The sequence below is a fragment of the Myxine glutinosa genome, chromosome 6 (genome assembly GCF_964187855.1).
Source record: "Myxine glutinosa chromosome 6, kmMyxGlut1.1, whole genome shotgun sequence".
Lineage (NCBI taxonomy): Eukaryota > Metazoa > Chordata > Myxini > Myxiniformes > Myxinidae > Myxine > Myxine glutinosa.
Genome location: NC_136266.1, coordinates 38,913,301 through 38,925,492, shown reverse-complemented (window position 1 = coordinate 38,925,492; position 12,192 = coordinate 38,913,301). Strand labels below are relative to the sequence as shown.

The window sequence follows — 12,192 nt, the reverse complement described above, 5'->3', positions numbered from 1 at the left end:
TCCGGAATTTCTTTTCTACGATCTTTAAAATCGTTATTTTGTTTCTATTTAATTATACCCTTGAACACTGTAGAACACAAATCACCTTCTTGCCACTTTCAAAACCCTTCCATTGAGCAGTATTTGGAAATAATATTACGGCATTTTACATCATCACTACCGATCAAATTTGCCGCTCGTAGACCTCGCCCATTCCCTTGTTTTATTTTACTTTTCCTCGAGGTATATTATTTTTACTTGCTTGGGCAGCAGATGCTGTCCATGAACATGAAGAAGATGCTGACAATATTGGCCGAACGAGTTACATTCTGTGTCACAAACTGGCTTAGTTGTCAAAGCCATACTCTGATGGTGTATTAGTGTGGAGGAGATAAGTGTAGAGACGTGGAGAAAATTACCGCACTGTGGCGAGTAGAATTGACGAGATCCCAAATGACATCAGTAGGTCATTGGGCAAAGAGGCATCAGAGTTCCGTGTTTTTTTGATCGCTGTTGACAAAAGCACTGATAAAAATAATACAGCCCAACTGGCCATCTTCATCCAAGGAGACAATGATGATTTTGTTGTCATAAAGGAGCTACTAGCCCTTCAATCAGTGAAAGGGATGTCAAAGGGCGAAGGTCTTTTCTCAGAGGTGAAAGCTGCATTTGACTGCTTCGAGCTCAAGTGGGAGAAATTGAGTGGTATTTCGACTGACGGGGCGAAGGCCATGGTAGGCTCTGTAACACCGACCTAGTTGCACGGATTAAAGCAGAGATCACTGATCATGGCTTGGATCCCGAATAACTTATGCCTTCCACTGTGTTATACACCAGGAGAACCACTGCAACAAGGCACTTGATTTCAAGCTTGTTAGCGGCCCAGTCGTTATCTGCATCAATTTTATCAAGCCTCGGGCTTTGAATCATCGCCAGTTCTGGGATTTTCTGATGACCTGGATTTGAACGAGGAACATCTCAAATATCATTCTGACATACACTGCCTCAGTTCAGTAAAATGTTGAATGAATTTTACGATTTCAGGGATGAAGTTTCAACCTATGACAATATGAAGAGTGGCGAGCCGATTTGTCATTCCTCGTCGACATTACGACACATCTCAATGACCTGATCATCAAGTTGCAGAAAAGAGAACAACTGATTCACGAGTTGTACAACCACATAAAACCTTTTCAAAACAAACTGTGGTTGTGGCAAACACAGCTATGGTGAGACGATGCATCTCACTTTTTTTTCTTTCTTTTTTTGTAATTTGAATCGAGGCTCGTGAAAGAGCTGACATTTACTTCACAAACAAATCAACCAGACAAACAAAATATATAAAAATAGGGAGCGGAAGACGAGAGAAGGGGAAGCACACAGACACTTGAGAGCACACAACATTTAAGAGCAGGGAGATGTGTGGGAGGGAGAGGGCTTGGGGGGAGGAGGCGTGGGAAGGAGAGGGGGGGGGGGGTGGGAGAAGTATAAAACACAAGGACACCAAGGACTTCCAGGACAGAAGTTGGTATTTCAAAAAAGTGGAATTGGGGTGAAATTAGCGGGGATAGAAAAGATCAAGGTTTTGGATGGGGGAAGATAAGAGATGGTGGTGAACAGCTGTTTTAAAGACCTGGAGGGTGGAGTGGGATTGAAGAGAGTGAGGGAGTTTGTTCCAGAGGCGGGAGAAAAGAGGAATGAAGGAGTGAAGGTGAGCAGAGAGTCTTGATTTTGGCAGTTTAACCATAAGAGGGTTGCAGGCAGATCTTGTGCGACCTGTAGGAATATTTGGGGGACAGAGCACAGAGAGAGCTGGGGGAGCAAGGCCGGATAAGAGTCGGTTAAAGACGGAAAGACCACCAACCTGCCTGCGGTGAGTGAGTGAGAGGCCCTTGGAGTTAGCTTCATCGTGGGAGATTCCAATGATTCTGAATGCTTTGGTTTCAACAGCGTGAAGACGAGCTAGGTGTGAGGCAGGAGCACCAGCCCAGAGGGGAGAGCAGTATTCCATTGATCTGCGGATGAAAGCCTTGTATGTGGTGAGGAGCTCAGGTGTGCCAAGGAAGGACTTCGCACGACGGAGGATGCCCAGTCGGCGACTGGCTTTGGAGGCCAGATTTGAAATGTGGTTTTCCCAGGAAAGATCATGGCAGATAGTGAGACCCAAAAGCTTGAGTGACAGAACTTCTTGGAGAGGATTATTCAGGAAGTGGATGGGAGGGTTGTCCAGTCGGTCTTTTCGGAGAGACATCGTAAGAGTGTGAGATTTGTCAGGATTGAAAGACATGTTCTACTAGATTCCTCACTTTTTTTTTTATTTTTTTGAGTGACCAAAAAAACTTTTTTGCTTAGTGACTTTTTTTTTCACTTCCCAAACATACTCAAAGACCTTGGGAACGGACTTCCACACAAAGGAAACAGATTTGCTACTGAGCTTGATGGCTTGACCCAATAATTCCGATCCCATTTTGCTGATTTCAAAAGAAAAGAAACCAGCCTGAGGATCTCCTCCTCTGCACCATTCCATGTTGATGTTGAAGGAGCTTGAGCTCGTGTGCAGATGGAGCTGAAGAGGACCTTGATCTGAATTTGACGTTTCAAGACATTCAGATTCAGGAGTTTTATAGCAAATACTTCCCAAGGGACAAATGTTCAAGCCTAATGGCATTTACACTGAAGAAGATTTCGCTTTTCGGCAGCACTTGTGCATGTGAGCAGTTCTTCTCGCGAATGAAGTTCAGGAAGTCCAGCCTCAGGTCCAGGCTCACAAATGACCATATGGAGAGTTGCCTGAGGCTGAGTCACAACATCAGACATCTCTCAAAGTCTTGAATGGCTCATGAAATGCATCTAAACTCAGGTATCCCACTAAACTCAATTAGAGATGGACTTCCTGAACTTGGAAGGCTCTGCTTGGACTCGCATATTCTGTCACATATTAGTCACCATTCCTGACGATGACTGCATCTCAATTTTTTATCCGCTTTCTGAAGCACTGCGAGTTGAAGCTTGCACTTTTGGTTGAAATTGGTTAAAATTTTCTGTTTTCCTCTGTAAATTATTTGCTGATGTGCTAAAGTTCAGGAAAATATTATTGGTGCCTCTTGAACTGCAGGGTGTTGTCCATTGTATCTACCACACCTGCTAATGCACAGAGATAACATTATTTTGGCACTTTATTTTGATGGCTGGGGGGGTCATTCTCGGGAATGAGGTCCGGAGGAGGAGCATACCAAAATCTTAGTATGGCCCGTGACTCAGAAAAGGTTGCCCATACCTGGCCTAGGGGTACGCACTCTCGCCTCTGAGCCATCCTGGGTTTGAATCTCAGCCCAACTGCAAACTGTCAAGCTGGTGTCTCGCAGGCAGGGTGATTCATCAATGTGTGTGCCGTCCCTCGAATATACATTAAACTGGGTGTCGCATGAGTTGGTGGACGTTAAAGATCTATCGTGATGTCTATCGTGATGAGTAGGTGATCTATCTTCGGCATGCTGGCCAAATTTTGAATTCCTGCTCTAACCTATAAGAGGGCCTTGCATCAGCGGCACAGCTGCACCCTCAGCGATTGATGCTACTTGCAGCCATGTGGACTTTTGGTCAACCAAGAAGAAGTGATCTCTTGGTCTGCTGCTTGCCCTGTTAGTTTAGACAAGAAATTGACTCCTTTGTCTTGTAAAGATCCTTCTCACCGTGTTGCAACCTTCAGCTGACAGACAGCTTTGTGTGTATGCAGTTGTTTTTTTAAATGGCTATCTTGATGAGATTGAAACAAAATGGATGAACTTTATCCGTTCATTGTTACAATTGAATAAATTTGTAGGTTCGCAACTTTGTGTTACTCGGGGACTTCGTCGCGTAATCCGCATTTAAATTGCAATTGTACTGTGAGATCAAAGAGCCACCTTTTGCTATTAAGGCTTGAAGAATGAAAAGTTGATCTAATGAACATTTGTTTTGCATGTATGTGATCATGACTGTTGTTTTCAATTCTGGAGGCTTGTTTTACCGTCGACGATCCACATGGACTTACGCAAATCTGCCACTGCTCAAAACATTCCTGGCTTGAGCCATTGCTTCTCCACTCCTACCTCCCCCCCCTTGCACCTCCAACTTCCCTCCTTTCCTTCCTAACCTCCCACGCCTTCCTCCTCCATCATCCACCAGACGAATGATGTTTTTGGCTCCAGCAAGAGCATTTGCTGACTAACTGGACCAAAGAGCCAGGTGCAATGCTCTGGGATGGCCCCTTCCAATTGGTCACATTCTGGACTTCATTGGGGCTCAAAGCATCTAGTGCATTGTTTTGAAATGAAGTTAGAACCTGTTTTATGTTAGTGCTGCACTGTTATCGACTTTAAACGTCACAATTGGCTTGCTCCATAATAAACGATATAAAAGACATCTTTGTAGCTTTTCGTTGGACTGAAAGAGGAACTTTTCCTTTTTCTCTGGGCTTTCGTGTTTAGTGTTTGGCTCCGATACATTTTCATTGGTTGGGCAGCTAGGGATATTGGAAAGCTTGGTGGTTGGCTGACAAAATTATTTTAAGCATCTCTGATTGATGGGGTTTTAAATTATTATTATTTTATTTTGAATGCATTTGCACTTGAACCTGCATTTGAATTGAATATGTTATTTTTCTTCATGTGCCAAATGCATCCAAGTTTTGAAAACTTTGCCATTTGTTTCCGCCTGCAGTTTGTAACAATCAAAATGTATTAGTGAGTTGTTTTGATTCAAACCATGTGGCTGCTTGGGTTGTCATAGTACTGTGACGGTGAGCACTGCAAACCCCCGCTGGTGTTTCATTGTCGTTGTTACACTTTGGATTTTGATGTGAAACTATGAGCGCCCTGTTTGTGCTGTGTCGGCACCACGTGACTCTCATGCCAATATGCCTTTTTTACCTATTGCAGGCAAGACGTCCGAGCAAGACTCGTTCCAGTACACTAGGGAAGCGGGTGCTTCCAGCTCTCATCAGGTTAGTGAGATGACCCTCTCGCCACTTACGATGTCTCGAATCGTTGCCTTGCCGTTTGTCCAACTGTTCAAGTTTGCGGTTAGTTTGGAGCGACACGTTGTTTCATACTTTACTGTGCGCATCATCTCTGCTGTTTTCATGACTCGTAAATATTCCTGCAAAGCCACTTTTTCTGCATTTTGGCTTAGGAGAGAGAGCTTTTGGGGTATGGGTAGGGCTGTTGTGGGGAGTGGGGGAAGCAATGTCTCAGAATGACTGTGCTGGTGTGCATCGATTGTGTTTGTCTGAAAACGGTGCTGTAAAAGCACAATAGCATGCTAATGGTCTGTAAAGTTTAACCCCAGGCTCAAATTACTGTGTTGTGTTGTCAAGCTCTTTCTGGCTCTCGAGTTTGACCTCAAATACACCAACATCCTTCCTTTCTTTTTCTCTCCAGCTTCAGCTCACACTAAATGTCCTTACAATGTGGGTTGCGGGGGGAGGAGAGGGCATTCAAAACATTCAATGAGCGAGATAATCACAATATTCCAAGACACGCGAATACTTTATTTTTCATTTTACAATACGTAAGCGATTGATTGTGATTAGTAAAATTTATGTAAATAAATTATTTATAAATATGCCTCACGATATACTTATCTTTTTCGGCGTCTCGGACTGTTGTGAGTGTCTCATTTGAAGAACCTTTTGAATGCTCAATGGAGTACAAATGATTGCAACATAATTGAGTGCAAGGAAAAGCCTCTTCCCTTGTTCATGACGATAGCATTGAACGCTACTTTTAGCTCAGTTATGACAACTTTGCGTAAACCATATTCTGCCAACGATGCACTCACAGCAGATTATTTGTTGCAAATGAATTGCAAAGGAGAGGGATATGGGATTTTACTTAAGGATTGGAAGTTTATTTATGCACTAGCAAAGGTATCCGGCATGGCCGGGTAACGCAGAGTCACTTTTGGTGGTTGGGGAAGTGGAAGGGGTGGGAGGGGAGGGGCGGGGAAGGAGAGTAGGGGAGGGGCGAAGGGGATGGGGTGGGAATGGTGGAGGAGAGGGGAAGGCAGTGTGAAGGGAGGTGGAAGGCAGTGTGTGGAGAGTGGGAAGCAAAGCAGCGTGGGGGTTGGGGAAAGCAGTTTGAGGGGAGGGGAAGCAAAGGCAGTGTAAGGGGAGGGGAGCTGAAGGCAGAGTGAAGAGTGGGGTGGGGAATGGAAGGCAGCATGAGCAGAGAAGGGAAGGCAGCGTGAGGAGAGAGGAGGAGAAGGCAGCGCAAGAAGAGGGGAGGTCCTCACACTCCACTCCTTCCCCTCTCTCCTCATTTACCTGATGCATATACAATTATTATTATTTTGCAAATAATACTGTTGTGTAGTGCAGTATTGAGGCTTTAAGCACCCCACTTTTTTGTAATGGTACAATCCACACTTTGAATCGGGAAACGGGTAAAGTGAAACGTGCCCTAACTTCAGGGACATAAGAATAGCATTTAAAGTTGAGCATCAAAGTCATGTATAATCGTCAAAGTAAAAAAACAAATAAAGCAAATGAAAGGTAAGAGAGGTAAGAGAACCTAAATGCTAAGCCAACACCAGGAAAGGGCTAACCCCTGCTCTGGCAGGGAAAATGGCCTTAAAATGCCTGTTGTTGTTGTTGTAAAGGTAAGAGAATGGTGAACAGCAGGGTTTTCCATTACCAAGCTGCTTGTAGAGCACTCGCTACGTGGGTTAAGCACTCAAGCAAGCACTCCAACTTAACTGTTGAGAGGCCTGGAGTGTTCAATTATGTCTGAATTGGACAAATAAACACATTTTTAATAGTTGGAACTGCTGATAAGGTCAATTCCAGAGTTAAAACTTTGAAATTTGATTCAGGTGAAGAAACTATTGAGCTTATCGCATGTTAGATGTAAAGCGTGTGCGTAAATTGTACACACGAACACTGGCGTTTTTGCGATGTACAGTCACGTGAAAAAGTAAGTACACCCCATGTAAAGTTTTGACTTTTTCAACATATTTCAACATACAGCTATTTGATCTTCATTTCAACAATATTGATAGATAAAGGTGATATAATAATAATAATAATAACAATAATAATGCATTTATTTTATATAGCGCTTTTCAGGAAGCCCAAAGACGCTTTGACAGAGTGCAAAACATAATGCATTGCAAAACATAAAAACAATTGCAAAAAAAGAAGAATCAATAGGGAAATATTCAAAGCACAAAGGAGGGAGAAGGAGAGGAGATAGTCAGGGGTTAGATGCTGTGGGTTAAATGTTGAATGCAGTGTTGAACAGGTGGGTCTTGAGTGATGTTTTGAATGTGGTGAGTGAGGAGGAGTCTCTGATGGTGTGAGGTAGTGAGTTCCAGAGGGTGGGAGCAGCGATGGAGAAGGCCCTGTCCCCCCAGGATCTGAATTTGGTCCGGATGAGGGGGGTCAGGAGGTTGGTACCAGCAGAGCGGAGGTTGCGGGTGGGAGTGTGTCTGGAGAGGAGGTCAGTCAGGTAGGATGGGGCCAGGTTATGGAGGGCTTTAAGTGACCGAGGGGGGACAGGTAAAGGATGAAGAGGAGGGGGCCAAGAACTGAACATTGGGGGACACCTTGGGGGAGGGGAGCAGTGGGGGATTTGCAGTTGTTGATGGAGATGAACTGGCGTCTGTCAGAGAGGTATGATTTAATCCAAGAGAGGGCAGTGCCGGTAATGTTAAAGGTGGTTTCAAGTCGGGTGAGGAGGATGGTGTGATCGATGGTGTCAAAGGCGGCGCTGAGGTCGAGGAGGATGAGAATGTTGAGGTTGCCAGCGTCAGAGGAGAGGAGAAGGTCGTTGGTGATTTTGAGGAGAGCAGTTTCAGTACTGTGGTTGGAGCGGAATCCGGATTGGAATGTTTCATACAGGTTATTGGCAGAGAGGTGATGTTTGAGTTGAGTGGCTACAGCGCGTTCCAAAACTTTTGACAGAAAGGGTAGGTTGGAGATGGGTCTGAAGTTATTTAGGGTGTCAGGGTTTAGTCCAGGTTTTTTCAGAATGGGGGTAACAGCAACAATTTTGAGGGACGGTGGGACGATGCCTGTAGACAGGGAGGAGTTTATTGTTGCAATGATAAGTGGAGAGAGAGCAGGAAGGGAGGCCTTGACAAAGCTGGAGGGGATGGGGTCAAGAGTGCAGGTGGCAGTTTTCATTCCTATGAGGAGTTCAGAGAGGTCAGTAGGGGAGACTGGGGAGAATTGAGACAGGGGATGGCAGGATAAGGGGGGCAGGTGGTTTGAGGGGGAGCGGGTGCGGCGGTGGTCAAGCTGTTGTAGATGTTTTCAATTTTGCGTTGGAAGAATGAAAAGAAGGAGATGCAGTTGTCTACTGTGAATGACTGGGTGGTGGTGTTCAGGGGGCTGAGGAGTTTGTTTATTGTAGAGAAGAGTGCTTTTGGGTTTCCGGAGCCAGAGTGGATAATTTGAGAGTAGTAGGCAGAGCGGGCGCGGGAGAGGGCATCTTTATAGTGTTGTAGGTGGTCCTTGTAGGCCTGCGAGTGAACTGTGAGACCTGTTTTATTGCGGAGTCTTTCAAGTTGGCGAGCACGAGTTTTCATCAGGCGGAGTTCAGGGGTAAACCAGGGAGCAGAATGGGTGAAAGAAACTGTTTTGGTTTTCATAGGCGCAAGCTGGTCAAGGCAGGAGGAGAGAGTGTGGTTGTAGTAGTCAGTGAGGTCAGAAGGGGTGTGGAGGTCAACGAAGGGAGAAGTGGACATTTTTTCAGAGAGGGTGGATGAGAATGAGGTAGGTGAAAGAGCGTTTAGCTGACGGAAGTTGATAGTGCGATAATGCCTTGGTGCTGGGGTGGGGATGTTGATGGTCAGAGTGATGGCTAAGTGGTCAGAGAGAGTGAGGTCAGAGCCAGAGAGATGGTGCAAAATTAGTCCAGTAGAGCAGACAAGGTCCAAAATGTGACCACGGTTATGGGTAGGAAAGTTGACATGTTGAGTGAGGTTAAAGCAGGTGAGTAAATCAGTGAAGTCAGTGGTTACCGTGGAGTCAGTGGAGTCCATGTGGATATTGAAATCACCAAGGAGGAGGATTGAGGGGAGAGGGAACATAGCTGGGTCAGAAAGTAGGAGAAGTCAGACAGGAATGATGGGTGTGGTTTGGGAGGGCGGTAGACAACAGCCATGACTGACTGTGTGTGACCAGAGAGTTTAAAAGCCAGGTATTCAAATGATGGAGCAGAGGCGATGGAGATGAGGCTGGTCCTGATGTCTTGTCGGTGAATAACGGCAATTCACCACCTCGGCCCTCCGAGCGTGGTTTATTGATGGAAGAATATCCATTGGGTGTGGTGAGGTTGAGTGCGAAGTAGTCCAGAGGTTGTTGCCAGGTCTCAGTGAGACAGAGAAAGTCCAGTTTATTTTCCAGGATGTAGTCGTTCAGGATGAGGCATGTGTTGTTGAGGAACCGGGTATTGAACAGGGTGAGCTTGATGTTGTTTTGTACGGCGGGTATGAATTCAGGTGATTTGGCCAGGGTTCGCAGACAGGAGGGGCGATTGTGTGCGTTGTTGTGACCAGGTGCGCTGGGACGATGAGTGGGAGTGCGCTGAGCCGACCAGAGGACGGGGATGGAGTGACCTGATTGTAAATAAACAAACTTACGACCGGAGCCACGGTGGATGTACCTGGGTCGACGCAGGAGTCCATTGGATTTGATTGCAGAGATGCATGATGGGGTGGAGCGGGTATTAAGCAGGAGAAGCCTTGCGGCGGAGTACTGCAGAGCCATGCCAGCAGGAGCGAAGAGACGAGCACAAGGCCAAGGTCAAGGAGTGAAACAATGGCCACAACCCACGGGAGCGGGCCCGAGGAAACAGCGAAGGAGCCGGGCAGGTGAAGCAGAGCCGCGACCGGGCAGAGGGCAGACAGGAACGAAGAGACGAGCACGAGGCCAAGGTTGAGGAGGCAAAGCGGCAAATGCAGCGGCAAACGACCGCCGCCGCTAATCAAGATCACGGCGTCAAACCGCCACCACCACCGCTGCAAACAATGGGCACAACCCACGGGAGCGGGCCCGAGAAAACAGCGAAGGAGCCGAGCAGGTGAGGCTTGGAGCAGAGCCGGGACCATGCAGAGGGCAGACAGGAGCGAAGAGACGAGCACGAGGCCAAGGTTGAGGAGGCAAAGAGCGGCAAATGCAGCGGCAAACGACCGCCGCCGCCAATCAAGATCACGACGGCAAACCGCCATCACCACCGCTGCAAACAATGGGCACAACCCACGGGAGCGGGCCCGACGAAACAGCGAAGGAGCCGAGCAGGTGAAGCTAGGAGCAGCAGAGCACAGCCGACACCATGCAGAGGGCAGACTCAATGGCCAAAAATCCGCCACGACCACCAGAAAAGCAAGATACGGACAATGGTCCAGTCAGAGAAGCGGCGAGCAAGCGACGCCAGCGTCCGCTCCGGACCGGACCGGAAGTGGAAGTGGATCATAATATAACAAATATCATGAAACAGTTACATTTTGTAGTCCATTGTATAATTTAAATAAACATAAATGCAAATTTCGCATGTGGAAAAAGTAAGTACCCGGCATTGCCGGGCGGGGGAGTGGAGGGGAGGGGAACGGGGGGAGGGGAGGGGAGGGCAGGGGAGGGGAACGGGGGGGAGGGGAGAAGAGTGGGAGGGGGAGGAGAAGAGGGGGGGATGCGGAGGGTGAGGGATGGGAGGGGGTGGGAGGGGTGGGAGAGGGGGGAGGGGAGGGGGGAGGGAGGAGGGAGAGGGAAGAGGGGGGGATGGGGAGGGTGAGGGATGGGAGGGTGAGGGGGTGGGGGTGGGAGGGGGAGGGCATGGGAGCGGGTGGGAGTGGGAGGGGGAGGGCATGAGAGGGGGAGGGGGGAGGGTGTGGGAGGGGGAGGGGGGAGGGCATGGGAGGGGGAGGGCGTGGGAGGGGGGAGGGGAAGGGGGGAGGGGGAGGGGGGATGGGGAGGGGGAACCCAGCAGAAGTACCCAGCATTGCTGGGCAGGGGAGGGGAGGGGGGAGGGGAATGGGGGGGGGAGGGGAGAAGGGTGGGGGAGGGGAGGGGGAAAAGGGAGGGGGAGGGGAGAAGGGGATGGGGGTAGGGTGGAGGGGGAAGGGAGGGGGGAGGGGAGGGGGAAAGGGAGGGGGAGGGGGAAAAGGGAGGGGAGGGGAGGGGGAGGGGAGAAGGGAAGGGGGAGGGAAGGGGATGGCCAGTCAACAATGACGTTGCAGTTCTCATGGTCGGAGAGCAGCACAACAATCGGACATAGTCCTGCATATTCACAACAGCACGAAGCGGATTTTGGAGACTCACCGATCCTGTGACGTCCTCCAGTACCGGCGTTGCCGGGTGGGGGAAGGGAGACCCGTACATTCCCAACCCGTACATTCGCCCTCTCGACTCAAGCTCACTCGGACAAAAGCCTCGCACAAATTACACCGTGAAGGCCCAATGGTCATGTCTATGCCACAAATCACGGGCGCACTGAATTGAAAATATATAGAGCGCTCATACTCCGTGAAAAGTGAAGCCGCCGTGTCGCCATCTTGGTCAGCACGACTCGACCAACTCGCTTCGCGGATCTCGTTTTGTGCGGCAATAAACTGCTCCAATCGGTTACGGAAGGGTTGTGGAAAGACGTTTCACAGCTGTTTCAAAGGCATTTAATTCATATCGCACAAAATCGATACAAAACACGATCGCATAAAAGGTGAAAAAACGTGTGACGTGTGACGGGATGGAACATCACGTGATCGCTCTGAGCGAATCAGTCTGGCGGCGGGAATGGAACATCACGTGATCGCTTTGAGCGAATCAGCGAGCTGCTCTGGAACCGGCTGAGATTAGCGGGTACTTCGCTGAAATGCGCTGAGGTAAATATGAATAAAAAATATGGATCGTCAAATATTTTGAGTTCGGCCATGTTCGTTCCAGGCTCAATGGCCATGTCTATGTCAAATATCAAGCACGTAAGCCTCTCCGTTTAGGAGTCTATCGGTAACATTACACACACATACACACACACACACACACACACACACACACACACACACACACACACACACACACACACACACACACACATACACATACACACACACACAAACTGTGTTTTATATACAGACTTGGCATTTAATATGGAATATTTTTTTTGTGGGGGTGAACTTACTTTTCAAGATGTCTTAGAACCAAAAGTTCATTGGAATTATGTTGAAATTATTCTAGAT

The 12,192-nt window shown here is 47.9% G+C and overlaps 1 protein-coding gene across 30 annotated transcripts in view; it reads left to right on the top strand.

Moving 5' to 3' along the window:
* LOC137429699 (transcription factor 12-like) overlaps positions 1 to 12,192 on the top strand; it is a 386,392-nt gene that overhangs the window by 204,520 nt on the left and 169,680 nt on the right. For all 30 annotated transcript variants that reach the window (XM_078779753.1, XM_078779765.1, XM_078779766.1 and 27 more), the window contains one exon: positions 4,899 to 4,963. In XM_078779753.1, the coding sequence (XP_078635879.1) occupies positions 4,899 to 4,963 (65 nt within the window). The remainder of the gene's footprint in view (positions 1 to 4,898; positions 4,964 to 12,192) is intronic.